Below are 23,512 nucleotides of genomic sequence, written 5' to 3'. Positions count from 1 at the left end.
CCCACAGAAATCCACTTTAATACTCTATCATGTGAACTACCTTGGGGCAAATTAGAATAGTTGAACAAATTAAAAATGGAAAAATAACCAAATAAGCCTAATTTCTTACAGAAATTATAGGTCTCTTCAAAATATTTTTTTAATGACTTGTTGTAGAAAAGTCTATGTACGCAGTGTCTGTACTCATTTCTTTATGAGAACCACTTTAAGTTTTAGACCGTAAGAAAGGGATTTCTTTTCTTCAAAAAACACTTTTACAGACCTTGCTGTCAAAAGTTTTTATTGGAACTACTTTCTATCCGTTCTCCGGAGTAACAGAGGCACTGTTTCTGTTGAGAGATTAATTTACCTCCACAGAACTGGGGTGGTGGCAGAAATCTCAAAGACATCTCATAACTTTAAATGAACATTAGCATTAAGATTAGGATAGACAGGCCCCACAAAAGGACAGAAGTACCAGGATGTGTGTTTACATTTCAGTATTGCACTCTGAAAAGTTAAGGAACTCACAAGATGCAAATTAAAAAAGAATGGTCACAAATCAGAGAAGCGGGGTTCGAGATGCCCTAATTTTTAGTTCCTTGTGTAGTTCAAGCTCTAAAAAAAAAAAATTGCTGGATTCTACGTTTACCATCCCGACCTGTCAAACGCGTATGTCTTTGTCTCATCTATGACTTGACTCCACTTGACTAGTAAAGTGAATGGCGGAGTTTCCCTTTAGTCTTGTTCATTGAGCTAATTCCTCTCAAGTCAGTCTCAGCAGGTCCAGCATTATGTCTCAGCATTATGTATGACATGGATTCTCCAAGATTTTTTCTTCTATTCCAGGTGTACCCTTGTGGCTCCTGGTACCTTGGGTTAAAAGGAGAATCTTGGAGAATCTCTGCACCACACACACAAACAGATTACGTAGAGGAAAAGCAACAATCGAAGGTGAAAAACGGTCCAGAATTAATGGACAGAGCGACTGTTGAAGGGCTATCAGCCCATTTGAGTGGGTCATATGTCTGAGTCATTCTATAAGAATAGATTTAGCTGCTGCTGGTAGGCAACATCTCCACCACACATTCCCTTCTCCTCATATGTGGATGAGGAGAGTGGAGGAAATGAAGGTGGGAGAGACAGGAAAGAGGAGGTAAGAGAAGGTGAGATGGACAGGAAAATAGATAAACAGAGAGACAGATAGAATAGGCAATAAGAGCACAGAGGGAGTAAATGTGACAAAAGTGATAAAGAGCAAGGGAGTATAAGATGAAGACAGAAAGACATAAGGACGCTGTGAAAGAGAAGGGGAGAGGAGAAAGGGGAGCAATAAAGAAATCAGCAGGGAGAACGAGAAAGAGAGACAAAGAGAGGCAGAGGGAAAGCTAGAGAGAGTGGTAGAGAGACTAAGTGCAACAGAGAGAAAGAGAGCAGTCTGTACGTGCTCCAATTCATTTGGAGTTTCATTAGAGGAAGCAAGACAGAAAGAGGGAGACGGGGAGCAGAACAAAAGCAATCAAGGGATTTTCAGGAGAAGAGATGTGTGGCCAAAATCAATAAGTACTCCTTCACTCCCTCACTCTGCCCAGCACTCAGCACCCAGCAGACACATTATCAGTGCCCAGGCAGAGCGCGCGCACACACAGCATGGGCCTCACTTCATCGTCTGCCATGTAAAAGCAACAAAATATAGACTGAGATTATTAATAATATTTTTTCAATTAATTGATTTGTCTATACAATGTCAGATAATAGTCAAAAATGTCCCTCACAAGTTCCCATAGCTCAAGGTGACATTTTAAATGTCTTGTTTTGTCTGACCAACAGTCAAAAATCCAAATATATTCAATTTACAATGATAAAAAAAAAAAAAAAACCAAGGCAAATCCTCACATTTGAGAAGCTTGGCACTTTTGCCAAATAAATGACAAACAATAAAGCAGATTATTTAAATTGTTGTCGATTATTTTTCTGCTGATTGACTAATTGATTAATCGATTAATTGTTTCAGCTCAACTGAGATGAGTTTATTTTCTCTGACAGCGTTATGTGCTCCTCTGAATGATGATGTGCTCAATCAATCAGTTACCTGCTGAGCTGAATCAGACAGATCCTGTCTCATTTCATCTCGTTATCAGTGTAGTTACTAGATAATTGTTCAATGGCCTAACTCATTAAATATATGGCCTTTGCTGTGTGATGTGGCACCACAATTCGTTTTACCTGAAACTTAATGAACCTATTATATATGATAAGACTGTAATAACTATTTCTGACGTTAGCAGAGGCTATTTGCCCCCCTATCATACTCGAGCGAGGAGGAGGAAGATTCAGGAGATACGATTCAGTTGAACAGTTCCTGTGATGTCTTTCTTGAAGAAATAGTTTTTAGCCTCCAACAAAAAAATAAGGAAGAACTGTTCTTTTAGAAACTAAAAACTATTGTTATTTTTTGCTTCCTCTGTATTTTACATCTATTACATATCTTTCCGTTCTGGATGAACCTCTCCCCTGCTGCTCTTTCTGAAGTTTCTCCTCTTATTTTCCCAATCAAGTTTTTTTGTGTGTGTAAAGAATAGACGGTGTAGTATCTTGTACAGATTGTAAAGCCCTTTTGAGGCAAAAATGTGATCTGTGATTTTGGGTGATATAAATAAAACTGACTTCACTTCTGAGCTGATTCTCAGTATGTGGGTGTGAGTGCTTGGAATATGTGTTACTCTGCTTCTATATGCACATATCCATGAATTTACACACACACACACACACACACACACACACACACACACACAAAGTAGCAGGATTATGTAGTGGTACTAGTTGGCTGGTCCTTTCCAACTGGCCCCTTGCTGTGCCTCCTTGAGTAGCAACTCAACTCCCCAACCTCACTCCTTCTCTCTACCTCCGAGCCAATCTCCTGGCAGTGCACCCACACCATACTCTCTACAAATTGCCTCTCCATCTCACCTGTCCCAGCCAATTATCAATTATTGATGAATGGGTCGCCTTACCGGGCTGAGAGACTGCGAGGGGAGGGAAAGGAGAGGAAAGTGCAGGCCTGAGGGCGAGAGAAGGAGGTGAGGAGAGCACAGCAGCAGACCATTATTAGCTTAACAAACTGACTACACCTCTATGATACAGTGTGTGTTTATGTGGTGGTGGAAGGACTAGAGACAGAAGAAGATAGCTGCGGACTCATCCTTCTGCTCAAAAATCATCATCGGTTGAAAGGAAAATAACAACTTACTCACAATTCCTACAAAAGCGGGGAGATTTATCAATATAAAATCAATACTGTGATGTGACAAAATATCAACTGGGGGTTTGGTTTTGGTAATATTGTGACAAGTTAAATACTGTCTTAACCTGGTCTTAAAGGCGGCATTACAGTGAACACACTTTTCTTACCTTACCTAACAGTCCTGTCCATTACTAACGCTTTCTTCTTCTCAGCGACTAAATTACCCAACCCCATAAAACACAAAATATATGAAAATACCAATAGTTATATCCAAAACATCACCACATAATCAATATTGAGATAACGGTTTTGGCAATACTGCCCAGCTCTGCCTCTGATATTAAATGAGGCGATTGTGTCTTCAGACCCGTAGGCTTGACATGTTTATAGTCAAGGACATGTATTTCAATTTTAACTGTCATTCCACCTTACACAAGTGCATAGTGAACATTTTTTCCATTCACAGCACATTCCAAACTAGAGTAAGAACAAGAGCAGCACAGTCAGTGGAAAAAACAAAACAGTACAACAAGACATTGTAGCGCTGTCGTGCTGATAATTTTTCGTGTCTGTTATATTATATTTACTAGTCACTTAAGTTTTGCTTGTGGCTTTTGTCCTGGAGTTGGAACTGCAGAGTCACCCTGTATGTTGTTCACTTGTCATTTTGGTGAAACTGATAACATTTAACATTTACATCCCATCCTGCAACTGAAACGCGTCTGGCTGGTAAATGCCTACGTCTGTCAAACTCCATGCCTCCACTTTGCAACGCTCAATGTTCAATGAAAAATTATCGGTCTCCAATCTCAAGCCAATATAACTTTGTTGACATCACATGGGATATTTTCCTAGACATAACAAAGCTTCCTCCAGAGAAACAGAAGACATTATACAGCGGTCTAAACAGGCTGACTAGTTCTTCTCATGACATGTGTAAACTGATTTTGGTGTGTAAAAAATACTGGGATTCCCCTTTAAGTAACCACAGTCAAATGTCTTCAGTGTCATGTAAACAAGAAACAAAAAGTCTAAAACTTTCAACCTGGTTTATAACAGGGGTTTTACAAGAGTGCATGTGAATGACAAAGACCGAGGACAGAGTCTGTCATTTAGACTGCATACTGCTAATACACTTAATATATGCCAGTGGCAGCCTCGGTTCAACAATGTGGAAGGGAGCTTAATTTCTCTTTGTTTGCAAACAACAAATTCAGCACATAAAATGTATTTTTTAGTATAATGTCCCCCTTTTCTTCCCTGACAAACAGTACAAGTACTTACATTTTCATTATATTAAAACAAATAAGATTAATAAGCTGCTTACTATTTTTCAGCAGCAACATGAAATCTGCGTGCGCTCCTTAACAGGCACAAAAACTGTGTTGACACGAGGCGAGGATGTTGCCTTCACTTTGTAATCATTACAGCTGATAAGGCCGCAGTTCATAAAGCTCTGCAGGCTGGAGATGCAAATGAGAAATTCATCCTCTCACTGTAGAACCAAGTCCCATTATAACATTTCATCCCTCTTGTCAAACATAGAGTGGCTGTGAAGCTCAAGTGTTAGAACATGGTACTACTACTGGCAGGGTGAGGGGTTTGTTTCCACGTAGAGACTACCATCCTGCTAATGAATTCACTTATAGAACGGCAATAAAAGCATCCCAAAAAAAAAAAAAAAAAAAAAGGGATGTGACTTGGGTTTATGGCCCACTTTGGAGCCCAAGCAGAAAGAAACTAGTGGCTATAATTTAATGTACTTTGCCCACGACCAGCTTGACTTAAGTCGCACTGGTTCCACTTTTGTGCATCAGTTCACTGGCAACATTGTTGTCTTTTGTTTATGGGTGCTAGGAGCCACATCTCAAAAATAGAAAAAGATTTGAGTCATGGCAAATTCAAATGTCTGAAGGGAGGTAAAATGCCAAGTCCGCCACAGAAGCTGACCACTCAGGAGGCTGCTTTGCTAACAGGGGAGGGGCTAAAGCTGGAGTTGGGAGGCCTCCTTCAGGGAGTGCTCAGAATCTCTGCAAGCAAAATATTTGATCAATGACTCACAGCAGACACACATTAAAGAAACACAGGCTCATAAGCACACGAACGCGCACACACACACACACACAAACTCACTCGCCTGCCATTCTCCACTGATCCATAGCAAAACTGAATTAAATGTACCCCTTCAGCAATTCCTATGACAGGGCCAGGGGTAAAAACTCAAGTCCATCCTGCATATATAAGAACACATGGAACACACACACACACACACACACAGAAAGGCACATGCCGTGAGGCTGCAGCTACAGAAATGCAGACAGGATACAGCCCACACCCATGCGGTTCACAGCCATTCCTGCCATGCAATTTTTACATATAGCAAATGTCTGGAACCCCCTTACCCAAACTGCATCTGGCAGAGAACAGCCAAAACCAAGAGGCCTATAGAGGAACAGGCTAGCCTATACAAACATTACTCCACTGCGAAATCAATGCCCTGCTATGTTCATCAGTGTGCAAATGATATATGATCTTGGGTTTGTTGTATCTGCATGTGTTCAAACAAAAATGCAAACAAAACCGAAATCTGATCTGAGAATATCATTCCATTTGCAGACAGACACGAGGTGTAAATCTTCAGCAGAATAACCAAAAACCCTGCAAAAAAACAAAAAAAAAACAAACAAAAGAAGTACTGTGCATATATAGCTGCATATGTACGAACGCACATTCAAAATGAATCACAGACTTTCTTAAAAAGAGACACACACACTGACAAACTGATGCTGTGTGGTCCAACAGAACAAACAATCCCCTCCTGCCACAGATACATCCCCCAGGCCGCACACACACACACACACACACACACACATATATGTATACACTTTCACACCCAAAGAGCCAACATTAAGCCTGCCACACCCAGTCAAAGTCTAGTGGTTGGTTCTGCTGGACTATAGGATGGCAGTGTTTCTATTGTATGATAGCACTACTGGTATAAATGGTGGAGTGAGTTAAACCAATTTTTTTACATTGATTGACAAGCCTTATCCATTTTTGTTTGCTTTTAAAGTTTAATGGCTACAGCTTATTTTAATTTTGCACCACTGGTCTTTTACAACTCACCATGTAATGAAGTAGAAAAGTCACAGAAATTAACATGTTTATATTGCTCTGTACAGTATATTCTTAGTGGATCGTGTGGCCTCAGGCGTCAGTATACTTCAAATGAAGTGTCAGTCGGATTATCAAACAGTGTCTGAAATCCTGTACCCACACGTCTATCAACATTTTTGCATGTACAACTGAGTGCAACACCATGAAGGTGAGAGACTGTCCCAAAGTGAGAGCCGTTATCCCCCATTTGTACAATACATCACCTCTCACACTTCTCTTTGAGGATGCATATTTTCACCCCGTCTCAAAGTGTGGCCATTCAGAACAGCTATAAACTCTTTTGACATTAGACGTGGACACTTCGTATGAGCTACTTAGTTTCAAGCATTCCCTGGCCTTTAAGCCAGCTTAACACCTGATTTCAGCGTTAGCACATGTACATTTTTGAAACCCATAATCATAGCCTCTAGATTACAAAAATATCCACCTAAACAATCATTTAGTCTTGAACTGTCAAGGTTTTCCTCCGACACACATTTAAATACACCCACCATTTGTGATTTTTAGTCCTGAATGTACACACATGAGATTCTGTCAACAGGGGAAATCATGGAGCATCACGAACTGAACACGAACAGACTGACATGATTCACTCAGAATTGTTATCTTTGCTCTCCTCTCTCTTTTTTTTGCATTTCAAGATAATTAAAAAGAAATTTAAAATGTTACTGGTAAGGATGACTAACTTAACAACTACAGCCATAATCTGCCAACATGTCGGCAGTGGGGTGGTGGTATTTCCAACTAACTAACATTATACTGAAGATGGGAAACCATCAGTTACCCAAGATGCTGCCCACAGTCAGGTCTTCTTTCAAATGACAGTTGTAGTTTTTATAAATCCTCTAAGGCAAGGTTGGCTTGCAGACAGAGTTTACAATCTAGCCACCTAACAAACCACCATAACATGGTAGCGTACAAATATCTGATGAAAAGATTAGAGAAGTCAGTGGCTCCATACAGTGTCAAATAGACACTTTTTTACACGGTCAAAAGAGGTGATACCATCAAAAAAAAAAAATAAATAAAGCAAATATCCTGAAGTGGGAATAAATCTTGCGTCCCTCTCTGCTTCTTCGCTCTTTGAATTCAGGCACTCTGGAGCAGTGCCTTGAAGGCATCATTTCCAACTGACCACTGGGGAGGTGACCTGGACATTCAGGAATGGGTCTGGCCTATAAGTGACACACTTTTGTTACCTGCTACTTCTTCCACTCTCTCTCCTTTAACACTAACCATCTTAAACTGACCATCTCAGTCCTTTCTTTCTTTCCCATCATCACTCTTGAAATCCTTGTTTGAATGTCTCTCTCTCCTGGTACCCAGAAGATTAAAAGGCCATACTACAATGCTTGAGGTAGAGTCCATTCAAGGTCTGCCAGCTGTTCCAAATACTGCAGAATATGCTCCAAGTGCTGGAGAACAGCACCGCATTCAAGTAAATGCTACACACCCACGCTTAAACAGGAAAGGTACGTATGCATAGACAAACACACACCCACCCACCCACACACACACAGATGTCGTCCTATTGATACACCCAACAGATCGAATGCTGTCTGCAATCAGGCCTATCAGAGGAGTGGCTGCAGTCTGGACGGTATCTCTCAGCTCGGCAACAGTGCACAAACTCAATTCAATATCACCCTTGATAAAATCTGGTGTGCAAACAAGCCAAATAAATAGAGTTGTATTTTCCAGTTCAAGGAAATCTAGTTTGATTGGATGTGAAGGCAGTACAACTTTTCAGTTGAAAATAACTGCAGAGGGTTGCCAAAAACAACGGTTTTAAATCCTGGCTGGTGTGTTTTAGATGCCTGATGTTTGCTGGCTTGGTTATGGCTGGTCACTCACTTGCATGTTTGTCTGCCAGGGCGATGAGTGTACTGGAGATGTCCCTGCGCCGGTAAAAACACACCACTTTGGCCTCCACGTTCCCATTGGCTGTCTGCAAACCAGAGACAATCGGCGTTACCACGGCAACAAGTGGTGCCGCACACAGAGCACCCACACATGTACGTACGCACGCACACGAACACACACACACAAAAAAAAAAAACATAGATGAGGCTAGTTCTTAACTATGGCTGAAAACACAGTGTGAGACTACAGCAATTCTCCAAAATCACAGTGAGTGTTGCAGTTATCAGGACAGTGGCGTGTTGGAGGTTGCCTGTGCAGTCCTAAGATTTGTTTCTTCCTAGTAATACTATACTGGTATGTTGATATGACATTGTTTTTAAATTATGAACTGCCTGACAATGTTTTATCGAATGCTACCTGAAAAAAGAAAACTACCACTTGAGGTCCAAAAAGCAGTAAGGCTCATTTACAAATTGATTAGTAGCTTTAAACTCTTTTTTTACTTCTTACACAAAAGAAAACTGAATAATAGAGATTAAACTGCAATGCTGATAAGCTGTGATACGTTAAAGTGTTACATATCATTGACAATCACATTTGTATCTTATAATAGGCCAGGCATATTGGATTAGGAACTCTCTCATGAATCCTACTAGTGAGGTGTAATGTGACAGGAAGATGATGGAGAGATGGAGAATAAGCAAACACAGTCATATTTCTTTACATTCTGCAGACTTTCTACATTTCCAATCAAGAAATAATTAGAATCCAATTTCCGTATTTGACGCTGCAGTAACAACGAAAACATAATTTCCTCATTTATGATTGTTTCTGATAGCAAACTAAAACACTTTCTTTACAAATGAAGGTAGTTTTTAATGAATTGCAGAGGACTGTGTTTGCAATTGTATCTAGATTTTGCTCTTTTGTTGCATGACACTGATTTTTACGCAAGTACAGATTATGCAGTTAATGTGAAGACGTAAAATGAAGTAATATTCTATTTAACATTTTACTTGGACTACAGGCCAAGTGAAGTAGAACATAACGCATAATAAGAAAGGAATTGACCAGGGTAAACAGATTTACAGTCAGCACTATGACATGAGTATGAGTGTAAGAAAAACAAAGAAAAGGCATATGAATGATCATAAGGATGCATCAAAATACAATTTAAACATGTGTCAGCCAAGCAGCAAAATGGAGAACTTTATAAAGATTACAATCTTTTTAAAGCACTACTTAGGCTGATTTGATTACATTTTAAGTAAGTTAAAAGTAACACTTTTTTGGTGCTTCTTTGGCATTTCAGTAAAATCACAAAGCACAATTAAGAGTATGATTCCCTTTAGCATTCCAATATAAATTCCTAAATATCTATATGCGCATGGGAGTTAAAACTGTGAAACTAACTTGATCTGCAGCCCAATTAAAGCAGAACATAAGAGAAGGTGGTAAGTGCAAACAGAGATACAGGCAGGAAGTTGACATGAGTGTGTAAGAAACAAAAGAAAAGGTAAAAGTATATTTGGTTTGATCACAGGGATGCATCAAGGTGTAGTTAAAGCATAAGTTGATGAATTTTCTACAACCATTTTCCTGGCTGATTTTGAGTAAGTTAATGTCACACTTTTTGCATAATTAAATTATTTGTCAATTAACAGAAAAATAATCAGAAACTATTTCAATAACCAATTAATCGTTTAGGTCAGTTATTAGTATAATATTCTCTGGTTCCACCTTCTCTATTGTGAGGATTTTATGCTTTTCTTTGTCTTAAATGATAATAAACTTGGAGTGCTGTTTGGACAAAACAAGCAATCTGATACCATCATGTTGGGCTTTGAGCAATGTGCATTTTTCCCAATTTACTTCCACTTTATGGACCAAAAGAGTAATCAAGGAAATAATCAGCAGGGTAATCGACGATGAAAGAATCGTTAGTTGCAGCCCTTAGATTCTTTAACCTTTCAACAAAATAATTTGTGCATATTTTCATTTTTAAAAATTCTTATATTTGTTGCAGTAAGTAAAAGACATTGATTTGATTTAGATTTTGTTTAGATTACTGGCATTTATGTACAAAGTCTTTCAGGTTCAGACAGTTCAGTCAATTTCTCTAACTTTCTGTGTTTTTCAGTAGTTTGAGCAGCTGTGGGTTGTCAAGATTTTTCCCTACACTGTTCTACACTTTCTAGATGTGTATCTCAAACCTTATAGAAGAGAAACCCAAAGATCCCTGAGGAGCAGAGAGACTGACAGTGACAGGCAGAGTAGAAGGCTCACTCTGAGCTCTGTGTCAATCACATTAAACAGCCTCCATATTATCCAGCACAGGCCTGGGACAGAGGACAGACAGCGGGCACCTGTAACTGGTCTACAGAGACGGACCTCTTTTTCTGCTTCTTTCACTGAACAATGTAGGAGATGGCAGGCTGGTATTTACCAGACATCATCCAGAGCAACATTATCATCATACTTAATACAAATCTGTTTACTGCTTTTGCAATTTTATTTTCCACAATAATATCTATTATCATCATTATTATGTTATTGGCATATCAACAATTATCAATGCTTGCTCGTCATTAATGATGACTATCTCATAAAGTTAAAAATTTGTAAAGCTGCAACTATTATTTTAGTATTGATTAATGTGCTGATTATTTTCTTCATTAATCAATTATTTCATTTTGTCTATCAAAAGTCAGAAAATAGTCAAAAAATAACCCAATTTTGTAAAGACCAAGGTGACGTCTTCAAATTGTTTGTTTCCACAGAGCAACAGTCTAAAATCCAGTGATATCCCAACCCAAAAAGGCGAGAATGTCTTTTACATTAAAAGCATTCTACACGAATTAAAGGGATGCAGTCAAGAACACAACAGAGGCATGAAAATCTGATGTACAGCTGTCAAATCTGTGCTGCATTCAAGGGCACGAATTCAGTCTCAGACACGCACACACTCACCTTGTTCAACTCCTCTATCCTCCTGATGAGCAGTGGGTTACTGGACGAGTTCTCAAAATAAACATAATCTGCAGAGGAACAGCGAGAAGGAGGAAGAGAAAGAGAAAGAGAGAGTGGAAAATGGAAAGGAAAAGAGCAAAGAGAATTGTCAGTCAGCACTGCGAGGTCATCCAAACGTTCAGGGTGATTTCCAGTTGGACCACACAATGACAGCTTAATTAGTCAACATGAAAGTGCAACACAGACACCCACCAAATGTTGGTTTAACTCGATTAGGTTAATTTCATACACAGGAGATCCAGCTGTAGTTGGGAGGTCTGATTGAAAGACATGTTGATGCACCAACAGTCTCACACACACACACACACACAACAATTCGGGCTCTCCAAACCTTCCATTCAGACTCCAACCTAGTATTTCCTCCGCCTTCATTGTCTCTTTGTCTTATTGCTCCGTTCATTCCCCCACCGCCCCATGTGTGTTGTTCACATGCACACTGCGTCTGCATTTATGTGGGTGTGAATGAGACGTTGCACAAGCTTTACCACGCATGTATGACTTTACTATGCAATCGAGTGTGTGTGTTTGTGTGTGTGGTTCCTGGCCCTGCTCCAGGCCCATTGGAGGCTTAGCTCTCACCAGGATGTCCCCACAGGCCCCAGTCTTGGTAGGGTGCCTGGTCTTAGCCCTGCATGTGTCTTGGCTGAGTGCTGTCAGATTATACCCCACACTTGGAAGGCTGCCTGGAGGTGGAGCTATCCTCCCTTCACCCTGAAACTCCCCCTCCCATCCCCCACGATCCCCCAGGCCCCCCGTCTTCTTGACCGACTAGGCCAGAGATCGCCCGAAATTCCACCAGCATAACGGCGATACACACTGACTCCCACTTTTACTTCCTGCACCTCCTGTGTCCAACACTAACTGGTTTAGGCATGTAATCATCATGCTCGCACACCCAGGATCTGCACTGACATCCAAATCTATCTTTCATTACTATGACTGCCAGACGTAAAAGAAAAATCCAGCCACAAACACTTGAACACTGTTAAAACAACTATCTGTAATGTATCTGGACCACTTTGCTTTTTGTTGTGTTTTTTCTTTTTGGCATATATAGCTCCAGAATATAGACATTGTAACATGCTTGAATAACAATATAGTGCTAAAACAATTAGAAAATTAAAATCAACAACTACATGATAGTTGTGAAGCAAAAACGCCAACCATCTTCTCACATGTAAAAATTTGCTGATTTTGTTTTATTTTATCGTAAATTGAATATCTTTGGGTTTTGGACACGGCTGTAGTACTCAAGTTTTGTATCAATGTCGAGTAGAACTACTGTTTTCTTGGTTAATCGACTGTTTTGACTGTAAAATGTCAGAAATGGCCAATATAATTTCCCAGAGCTCAGGGTAAAGACGTCTTCAAATGTCTTGTTTTGTCCGATCAACAGTCCAAAACCCAAAGATATTCAATTTACAATGATATAAAAACAGAGAAATCCTACAAATCCTCACATTGGAGAAGTTGGACCCTGAGAATTGTTAGCATCATCCTTGAAAACTAACAGAAACAATTCATTGATTATGAATATGGTTAATTTTCTGTTGATAGACTAATAGACTAATTGCTTTAGCTCGAGTCCCAGTCTTGAGACGTTTTTTCAATTACCACAGGCTTGTCTCGGTCACCGGTCTCTTCCATTGCAGACTTTGATCTTGGCCAAGTCCAGTTGACTTTTTTTGTTTTGTTTACCTTATATGTATAGAAATATATACTTTCAGCCAGTGGTGGAATGTAAATAACTACATTTACTCAAGTACTGTACTTAAGTACAGTTTGGAGGTACTTGTACTTTACTTTAATTATATCCAATTTATTCTACTTTTATTCCACTACATTTCAGGGAAATATTGTACTTTTTCCTCACCAGATTTTCACACCTGAACTATAAATAGTAAAAACATCATGTCTGCTGACCTTAACATTTTGCATCCAAGTTCAACTGTCAAACAATGAGAAATCTAGCATCTCAGAGACAGACGAGGCAGATATACTAATCTCTATCTTCAGCAAAGCAACCACTGCATCTGAGTAAGGGGCACACCTTTGACTTCTCAACTGGAAAACATTTTGGTCCACTATCCCTATCGGTTCCTCTCTCCACCCACACTTACACAACTGAATGGTACAGATTCACATCCATTCCTTCCAAAAGGAATCCCAGATGTAAGTTATTTGATTGAAGTAGCTAAGAGCTGACAGTAGGTAAAGTAAATTCAACCAAACAATTCCTAATATTGTGTGTACACTGAACACCACTGAATGATCATCCGTATGAAGATGCAAGATCTTAACACCTCTTCTTCTGGCTTAACCAAAGCAGCAACAGTAGTTAAGAAAGCATGTAGAGTGTAATTTCTGTAACAGCATCTTCTGGCAACCACAGACACATATTCACAACTCAACATCGCTACGAGACAGGACGGGATTGTCACATCATGCTTGTCTACTCTTCACCCTCTAACAGCTTGTTACTAGACTCCACTGACACTGTGACATCTTCGCCCTGCTGCTGAATATCAAATAGGCCAACATGAAATTGAGCGGCACTGAGACAGAAAATGAAGACACGATATCTGACTTGCTCGTTTTCTAAAACACAGGGGAGCCAGCAGGCTGGAGGTCAGTGGTCAGACAAACTGGCTTGTGACTAGTTCTGATCACCAGACTGGGCTGTGAAACTGTGGATTGAGAAAGTGAGTGAGACTCTATCCCATTAGTGAAGAACCACAGCTGAGGTGCCCTTGAGCAACAAACTTTATTAGAGCTAAAACAATTTGTTGATTAATCAATTAGTCTATCACAAGAGCATTTATTGGCTACTATGTTGATATTCAATTGTTTATTTTCAAGCAAAAATGCCACGCATATGATACTTCCATCTTCTCAAATGTGAGGATTTGCTGCTTTTCCTCATCTTAAATCCTAGTAAACTGAGAATCTTTGGCACTTGGACTGTTGGTCTTGCAAAAAAATATTCATTTGTATAAATAATTTTATTATTTTTTTATAGATCAAAATATGTAATAACAATAATCGAGAAAAGAATTGGTAGATACAAATCTATAAGCCTTGAACTTAATTCCCACTGGCTAACCGTGAAAGATACTGTACTGTTCTCTTAAATGTAAATTACGGCTGCAGATATCGATCATTTCCATTAACAATTAATTTGTCAATTTTAAGATTAATTGTTTAATCTGTGATGTCTGTATGTCCAAAAATAAAATTTCCACAATTTCCCTGAGTTTAAGATGATGTCTTCAAATTTGAGTCATTGTTTAATCCATACAATGTGGGAAAAAAGTGAAAAATGCCTGTGACAAGTTCCTCAAGCTCAAGATGTCTTCAAGTTGCTTATTTTGCTGAACAAACAGTCCAAAACTGAAAGACTTTCAATTTACAAAAAGTTATGAAACAGCAAAAAAAAAAGCAGCAAATCATCACATTTGAGAAGCTGTAACCAGTACATATGTCATTTTTGTTTGATAAATTACATAATTGATCAATCAGAAAATTAATTCTCTGTCAATTTAGCAAAATGGTTGATTGCTGGTTGGATACACTGTTACAAATTTAACTATGCCTGCTAAAAGATAAATCAATCCCTGGACACATAAAAGGTCAATCAAACTGTCAATGTTCAAAAGAACCCTCATCAAAAAGTTGTTTCACGCTCAAAAACAGGGACGGGTCTCATGACAAACCACGGAGAGAAATGTTGTCACTTAATTGTGGCCTTTAACGTTCGCCAGCTCTGAGGGACCCATTAATAGGGAGCCAAAATGCGTCATGACCATTTAAAACTGAAGCAGAGCCACATGTCAAGCATTCAGTTTGGAGTTGGGTGTGAATCGCTGCCACACAGTAAGACACTTTTTGTTTTGGTTGGTGACGGCACATTTCTCCCAGCACATTTAGCGTCACTGTGAAGGTGGGATATTGGGCAAAGCTCGCCATCTTCCTTTTTCCTGGCTCGGGAACTTACCAAGAAAGGAATCACTTTTAAGTTCAACCCGTGTCCCCTCCTGCCGCTTCCAGCAAGACAAAGTGAATATGGGAAGAAAGCGGTTAACAGTGGATTGTTTGAGTGTTGGAGTTTCCACCATGTGAGGAGCTGGTAGAGAGCAAGCTGGAGAGGAACTCAAAATGAGAGCAACAGATAGAGAGAGAGCCTGTAGGCACTGAGCAGCGTCACTCAGTCTCTCCATTTCCCATCAGCCCTCCCGCCGCCTCAATCCGCGTATACCCCCACTCTCCATCCCCCGCTCCCAGTGTCAGCCAATCAGCAGGCTCCGGCGCCAGTGATGTCACAGTGCAGTCGAATTTTGTGTGAGCCAATCAAGCCATGTTACTGAGCCCCAAAAGAGCGAGTCTGCTGGGCTGATTCAAACCAGGCCAGAGAGAGACAGACAGCCAGAGAGACGCAATGATGATAGAGGGAAAACATGACATAACTGATGGAGAGAGATACATGGACAGACAGAGACTGGAGACTATGAGACACCCAAAGAAGTACACAACCTAACAGAAATGTTGAGTATGTGAATGAGTTAGTAAGACAATGAAAAAGGTTTATTAATTGACATTGAGGTGGAGGACTAATTGGAAAAAGATACCAGCACACACACACACACACACACACACACACACACACACACACACACACACACACAAAAAGGCTTTGGCATGGTACACACTTGTACCCTACCCATGGATTACCTTCCAAACCACTTGCATCTTATTTGTAAAACTGATCCAGTTTTTACATTGGTTAGTTTGTCATGATGTTATCTGACTTATAATTTAGGATAATCTGAGTTGTAAACACTCCATAAAATGGTGAAGAGAATTATTAACGTTACAGTATGCCACCTGTGGCTACTTGAAAAAAAAACAAAGCACCACATGTAAAAAATGCATGACAGACAGTGGAGGCTGTAAAAACACATTTGTTTCGTTTGGCATCTGAATGGAAGAAGTATTATACTGTCTATGCCAACACTTGCAAGTTGTCTAAAGATGAATTTAAAGTTTGATGATCTGAATGACTCTTACAAACAAACAGATAGTTACCTGAAAACGGACCTCCCGCGGGCAGCCACAAACTGGCCATAAGAGATTGTTGTTTGCATGGTCCTGTTTAAATTGATCTAAAATAAAAACCATAATAGCTACTGTATTCATTCATTTTGCAGCGTAAAAGGTAAGTCTTCTGTCTTTCGTTTTTGTTCATGTTTCTACATTTACATCTACAATGTTTTGTGTGTTTATTTAGTAACATTTGATGAATTAAATTTTATTTTTTTATTTATGACACAATTTCAATACTTTTATCAATTATTATGATTTATTGACTTTCATAACCTTTTAGTTTATTTTAGGGATATCAAGCATTTGAAGATACTCCAAGAAATGCCAATGTAGTCACTAGCGGACCATTTCTATTGCAGAGTTCAACGGGTTAATAAGCCATAACTGATATTTTAATTTTTCTACTACACCTTAGCCCAATGGTCAGGAAGCCCCTAATGGTCGCAAGATGATTAATAAAACATTTCTGCTACACAAAAATATGTTCATTGTTTTCTTATATTTCTAAAATCTCTGCTTTTTTGAGAAATGCTGCAGAGTTTTAACTCTTCGGGACTCTAAGAACTTTTTGATAAGGGAACACCACTCTTTGCTTTAACTAACTGTAGACATTTGCGATCTGTGACGACAAGTTGTGAGTAGACATTGCTTGGCTATAAAGGGTTACAAGCCAAAAAGGTTGGGTACCAGTGCTTTCGTGTATTATAATTATATATCTCCTAAAGAAGCAGCTCTGCTACAGAATGAAGCACACTATCTGCCAACATTTGGTGATCACCTGATAAGAGAATCAAGACAGTTCCTGTCCTGACACTCCATTTTAGCAGTATTCCCCGCCCTTGCTACCACGCAATATACAGCATGCCAGCAGCAAAGCCTAATGGGAGTGCACCAGTTCTAGCAAGCATTGACACAAACCGGAAGTAAGAAAGTAAAGTTTATTTAGTATAGCACCTTTCACAAAGCATGGTCACAAAGTGCTTCACAAGAGTAAAATAAGAATCACTAGTGCCAACTTTATGTGCTCGACAGTTTTTGATACTCGATGTACGGACACAATTTATTTGGGATTCAAAAAGTACTGAGTCTCCATCAGAGCCATAGAAGATACAGTAGTGGTGCCTATACACAGAACAGAACTACATATGACATTAATGAAAAGGGCTGGGCTAGAGCTAGTACGGGAGATTGGAGAAGCAGGAAACGAAGAGCGTAAGCATCCGCCCACGCTTGTCCATGCGCACATACCCCCACTCCCTACACCCCATCCCAGGCTTACTCACACACACACACACACACTCACACTGAGAGGTGTGTCTGTCCTCGTGAGCAGAAACCGTGGAAGAGATTATGGCTCAGACTGTCATAGCATGGATGGAGGTTTCTATGGTAATGGCAGGTAATTGAATCTTCTGAATCAATCTCACACCTGGTTTTCACACTTTGATATCACTCACATTCACTCTAACTGGTATGATCAACCTACAGTAGACACAGCTGCACACATCTGTTTAGGGTGATACCTAAGTAACTATCTATCTATCCATCCTACCAGGTCCTTTTGGCATTCCTGGCTGAAGAAGGTGAACATCTACTTTCAGACAATAGATAAATGTCTTTTCCTTAATGCTCTGCAACTATCTTCTGACCCTGGAGACAATCCACATTGAACACCAGAGTGTAAAGTATAAAATATTCCTTTTTCATGAAAGTTAATCTGATTAGTGATGTTTAAACTTAGATGGATTTTGATCTCATAAACAGTGGCAGCAACTTAACTAGCATCACGCATCTGTCTTGCACTTATGTCGCAGCTACCACTGCAGCTTGTTCTTAATCAGCAAACATGGGTAGATTTTACACATAATTTCTCTCTCAAACAACTATTTTTGGGCAGTTTAGATGACCAGATCTTGAATTCCAAATAGCTGAGGTGGCGCAAAGATGTCACAATGCTTGCAGCAAATACTGTTTATTGTGATGGATGTATGTGCAGTTTGGCCTCTAAAGAAATGTGACGATGGGGACACTTTGTTGAATTAATCTTATAGCTGTCATGCATCTCTCCAACCGACCGTCTTGAATTTGGCAGGATGGCAGCGAGCAAACCTCAGAACTTCACTCTATGAGTACACCCACCAGACCTGCGAGAGAGGCAACTGCCAGCATGGGAAATTAACACCAGCCACCAGCCAAACAAAGTGTGGGCACTGTCAAAGTTAGTCAGTTTATAAATTAGTAAACAATACAACACCTTTAAGCAGATTCTGAATCATAACTGGCAGCATGGATAAAATCCTCATCAGCAAAAAGAAATATGGGCATTGACAACAAAAGGTTATCACTTTTTAAGTTAGTAAATACTACAACGCATTTAGCACATTCCGTACAAGAGTTGCCACACTCCAACAGCCTCAGTGCAAGTATTTATTTAAAAGGATAGCTTCACAAATTTTCAAGTCTGTCTTAAAACAATAGTCAGGTGCTCATATAAAGATTGAAACAGGTTTTGCTGGCGGTAATTATTTTTTCTGCTCATACTGGCCAGTAAGAGATCCTTTCCTAATGTGCTTCCAATGTAAGTGATGGGGAACAAAATCCACAGTCCTTGTAGAACGTTTATCTGAAGCTAATATCAGGCTTTAGCACTCCTAGTTGTACAAATCAAGTGTGTATCTTCTAGAGTTAGTGTTTTTAGTACAAAATTCCCTCTTTGTGTTACTGTTCCTCCACTGCAGCTCAGCACAGAAACACTGTTTGAGGAAACAGAGGAAATTTTGTACTAAAAAGTCTGGAAGATACCCACTTGATTTGTCCAACTAAGGCCATGTTCAGACCGACTTAAGCTCTGCATGAAAAAAAAAAAAACGCAGCCTCCTCATTCATTGAATGGGAACAGTCCTGTGGCACAGCAAAGGTGCCACCACAGAGGGCTCCAGCAAAAAAACACACGGCCATCCGCAACGCAACGCAGCATCATTCAGCAAGGCGCTGCATTGGCCAATAAAATACATGCAAGCACACATTCCTGGTGGATTACTTTAACGTGAATGCCATGTTTCAACTGTTTAACTCACAATCGTCATGGCAAAAGATAACATAATTATCACCATGATAACTTTCCAGAGTTGTAGAACCCTGTCTCAAAGTACTTAAACCTCTGTGCAGTGTTTTAAAATCTGAGAAGCCTTATAATTCACAGATCTGTTACTCAAATTGGACTTCCTGGATCCCATTTCATGTCTCACCAGTCCCTTAAGCAACACGCCCCCACCAATGCAGCCCCCTGCATTGTTTAAACGCAGGCCTGATTTTAGTCTGAATGCCCGCCAATAATGCTAAAGCTTCAGATAAATTTAGGAAAACATTTTTGCACAGAACGAGGACTGCAGATTTTGTCCCCCAACGCTTACATTGGAACTGCATTACAAAAGTGTTTTAATGGCCAGTAAGAACAGGAGGAATGATTGCAGTGAATGAAACCTGAAACCTGTTTCAATGGTAATATGGGCACCTTAGTTTTGTTTTAAAGACAGACTTAAAAAATTGTGAACATATCCTTTAAAACAAATAAAAATCAAGATTTCAACAAAATTCTTCTCATTGTCTCATAAGAGTCACTTTTGTCTGAGCAGTCTGCAGCAAGTCTTGGTGACTCTTGTGAATGGAGGTTCAGATTTTTAAACTTCTGTGGCCAGTGCACAAAAACTCTGGGCTAGCTTCTCTTCCCTTCCCTTCCCACCATTGAGATGATAAGACTTATGATATAGCCTACACTTAGTCACCAACACTTTCCTGTGTAGGGAAAAGCAGTAGGAAGAAGCGCTGCAGGAGCAGGAAGAGTGGCGTGTGGCCTGCACGGTAAAAACAAAGACACCAGGGCATATGGAGCCAGCTTTTGTCCACAATTCATTCACAAGGAAAGTCATTGCTTTTCCAAGACGATCCTGCATTGTCTTGCAAAGTAGCAGCCATCTTTCAAAGGGTTCTGCTTTGTTCTGAAGGTGGGCTGAACTGGTCTCAGGAAAAGCTCAAGTCAAATGAGGCTTATTTTTTTTGCCTAAATTGTTCTTGTTTTTGATCAAAATTATTATTGTGACTGGAAAAATAATTTAATGGTTTGTTTATTCAGTAATTAGATTTTTATGCTTTGTGGTTTCAGATTATTTTAGGTTATTACACAATTAGGCCTATATGTAATGTTTCAATTTTGCCTACCAAGGGCAAACAAAAACTTTTATGGTTAATATGATCAAAAAGAACAACTTTATGGCATTAGTTAGATAAGCTTCATTAATTCAGGAAATCTCAACTCTCACTCAAAACAATCACAAATGTTATTAGATTTATAAGCTAGTAAAGCTTTAAAGTCTCTCAGAGGAATGAGTGTCTCTAACATTTTTGAGCAAGCATCATAGCTTTTGTAGGACAATCTGCTGTCTAAGCATTTACAATAGGGGATGCACTGAAATATTGTTATATATAATATAGTTATTTTTCAAAAAAAAAGAATTTTTTTCATGTGAAAGAAAAAGGTTGTTTCACAGATTTATATAATTGAATTGATGCTCATTCAAAGATATTGTAATGAAGGGCTGAATGACTTCAAACAGTTCAGTTACTTTTTTATAGTTTTCTTTGTTTCGGCTATCGGCCAAATCGTTATTTTAAACACTGGTATCAGCCTAGAATTTCACAATTGGTGCATCCCTTAATTATAAGACTGTACTGTATCAATTAGATCTCCATTTAGAGCATGTATAGGATTGGGAACATCAATGGTTCGCACACATTTTGTCTTTTGCTCTGAGCTGGAAAATAATTATTATTTATGTACAGAGTAAATAGCAGCGGGTCAAAGATCAATCCTTGAGGGACACTGTTAATCAGCAATTTGGGGACTTGATTTGAAACCATCGGCAACAACAGTTTGAACTCTATCAGAGAGAGATACGATTTCGACCAGTTGTAAGCAGAAACATCAAAACCCACAGAAAGGAGCGTATTTAACAAAATTTTGTTATCAACAGTATCATAAGTCATGGACAGATCTACAATGCAGCACAATGTTGCTTTTTATGAAGTGATTTAACAGTGTCATCCACAACAGCAGTTGCAGCAGTTATTGTGTTATGACCAGGACCAGCTGTGAGTTGATTAGGGATTCAAGGATATAGGTTGATAGTTGTTTGGGTTTTAATGTGAATAGTTTAAGTCATTTTGATTCATTTAATTTTAAAACTGCAGAGTGCTACAAGGTAGGCAGACAGGCAGGGAAATAGTGTAAATCACTTGTTTTTAGTAAATTCAGCAACATTTGGCTGATGAAGTGTTAACTCTCTGCCCTGCTCTGGACATAATCCTGTTCTCTCTCTCTCTCTCTCTCTCTCTCTCTCAGGTAGGCCTTGTTTCATTTGACTAAATAAGAGGGCTATGACGTTCACTACAGGCTATTTTTGACGCAGGTACCATGCCAAGGCGACTCACAGCATTCCTGTTTCACTAGACAATTGTCAGTGATCTCGTGTAAATATATTTACAGAATGTAATCAGTCACTCTTTGCCACCCCCTCCTCTGGCGTACATTTGTATACATGTAAACAGAAGTACGCAATTTGGCCAAATATAACGGAGTATATCGGACTACAATCAGACACATGAATGAAAATATCTGCTTGATGGAAGTACAGACTGACCAGAGAACTGACCTCTGACCACCTTCCGTCTACAATACACCTGATAGACACTTTTTGACAGTGAAATTTGAAGTGAACATTTTACCAGTAACCTAATAAAAAGGTCATGTTGAGTCAAAATTCTGCACTACTGATATTTTGCATGTAAAGCATCCGATTGTGTCCTATCCTGCCCTTTCTTTTCTGTTGTACAATTCCGTCCTTTCTCATATCAGTGATCCTGGCAAACCTCAAATCCTCAAAAAACAACCACTGCCTTATTTAAACTATAGTATAGCTGCATTAACTTGCATGTGCCTATTTTTACACAGTGCCTACAAGACGTGAATTAAAGCAACATGCAGAAAATGAGTGGGAGGGGAGAACAGGAATCTTAATTAGGTATTAACTGGAGTTGCCTGTACAAATGAAGAAAAAATAACCCTGGTTAAAGATGTGAAAATACATGTGATGCAATGAGATTTTTAATCAAATTTTCCCATGTCAGCTTTCGTAGTTAAGAGGTAGCCTTTAACTTTTTTTTTTATTCCAATTCCTTTCTCTACACTTTTTCTGTAAAAGCATCTAGTTGCTGCTTCCCTGCAAGTCTTAAAGGGTTTCTGCAGGTCTGTGGATAACTAATAATGGTAGTTATCATTATAAAAGAGTAGCCGCGCGATAGTTTAATGGCACGCAAAACTTTTAGAATATGTTACCTTAAATATATGGAAACATAATGCATGTTACTTAAGGTGCATCGGCATATTGGAGTAGTTGTTTGGGATCATCTTAAGTTACAACAAACACAAAAGAAACGAGGGAATCCAGCAGCAGCAGTTCAGTAAGCGAACCACTACTCTTCATCACCATCCTCCTCTTCACACAGTCACCATCATCATCTGTGAAGCACACGGCTCTTTAGCTTTAGGGAAATAATAGAAGGGAAGGAAAGACGGAACACGCTCTGTAAATACATAAAAGACCCGTGGCGAATCATGGCGAGTCCGCGATAAAAACATTACGGGAAGGTTCTAAAATGTTCTCCCCCCCACCTTACCTCCAACCCGGTACATGTTCGCTGCCATGACTGCCCCCGGTCCCTGGCTTCCTCTCCAGGTAGAGGGGTGGCTCTCTTCTCTCTCGCGTTGCCGGAGCTGTGTTAGCACTGCCGCCGCTGTGTGTTGGAAAATGGTGGATTGATCAATACGAAACAGACTAGCTGAGAGACCTTAAAGAGACAGTACACTTTATTTTGAAACCCGAAGTTTGGCGGCCGTATTTGGTGTCGAGTAGTGTAACAAATTACTGTATTAAGTACTAGTTTAAATTTGTTACCGTTAGCTACTGGCATTTTCAGGATATAGCTACGCCACAGGCTTAGACCCACAACTGAACGTGACGTCACTGGCTCATCCAAAACCAACGGTTATCCCATTCCCATTTA

The 23,512-nt window shown here is 39.5% G+C and overlaps 1 protein-coding gene across 4 annotated transcripts in view; it reads right to left on the bottom strand.

Annotated features, from left to right (window-relative positions):
• The window catches only part of mta1 (metastasis associated 1), a 51,604-nt gene that overhangs the window by 25,796 nt on the left and 2,296 nt on the right, over nt 1-23,512 (bottom strand). For 2 of the 4 annotated variants that reach the window (XM_044166075.1, XM_044166076.1), the window contains 3 exons: nt 23,126-23,242; nt 11,234-11,301; nt 8,255-8,348 (listed from right to left, as the gene is read on the bottom strand). In XM_044166075.1, coding sequence (XP_044022010.1) covers nt 8,255-8,348; nt 11,234-11,301; nt 23,126-23,153 — 190 coding nt within the window. In that variant the 5' untranslated portion in view covers nt 23,154-23,242. Of the gene's footprint in view, nt 1-8,254; nt 8,349-11,233; nt 11,302-23,125; nt 23,243-23,403; nt 23,495-23,512 lie in introns of those variants that run through there. The other 2 variants (XM_044166074.1, XM_044166077.1) reach the window with 2 other exon arrangements.

This window comes from Siniperca chuatsi, linkage group LG15 (genome assembly GCF_020085105.1).
Source record: "Siniperca chuatsi isolate FFG_IHB_CAS linkage group LG15, ASM2008510v1, whole genome shotgun sequence".
Taxonomy (NCBI): Eukaryota; Metazoa; Chordata; class Actinopteri; order Centrarchiformes; family Sinipercidae; genus Siniperca; species Siniperca chuatsi.
The sequence above is the reverse complement of the archived record's forward strand: the minus strand, read 5'-3'. Positions and strand labels throughout refer to the sequence as shown.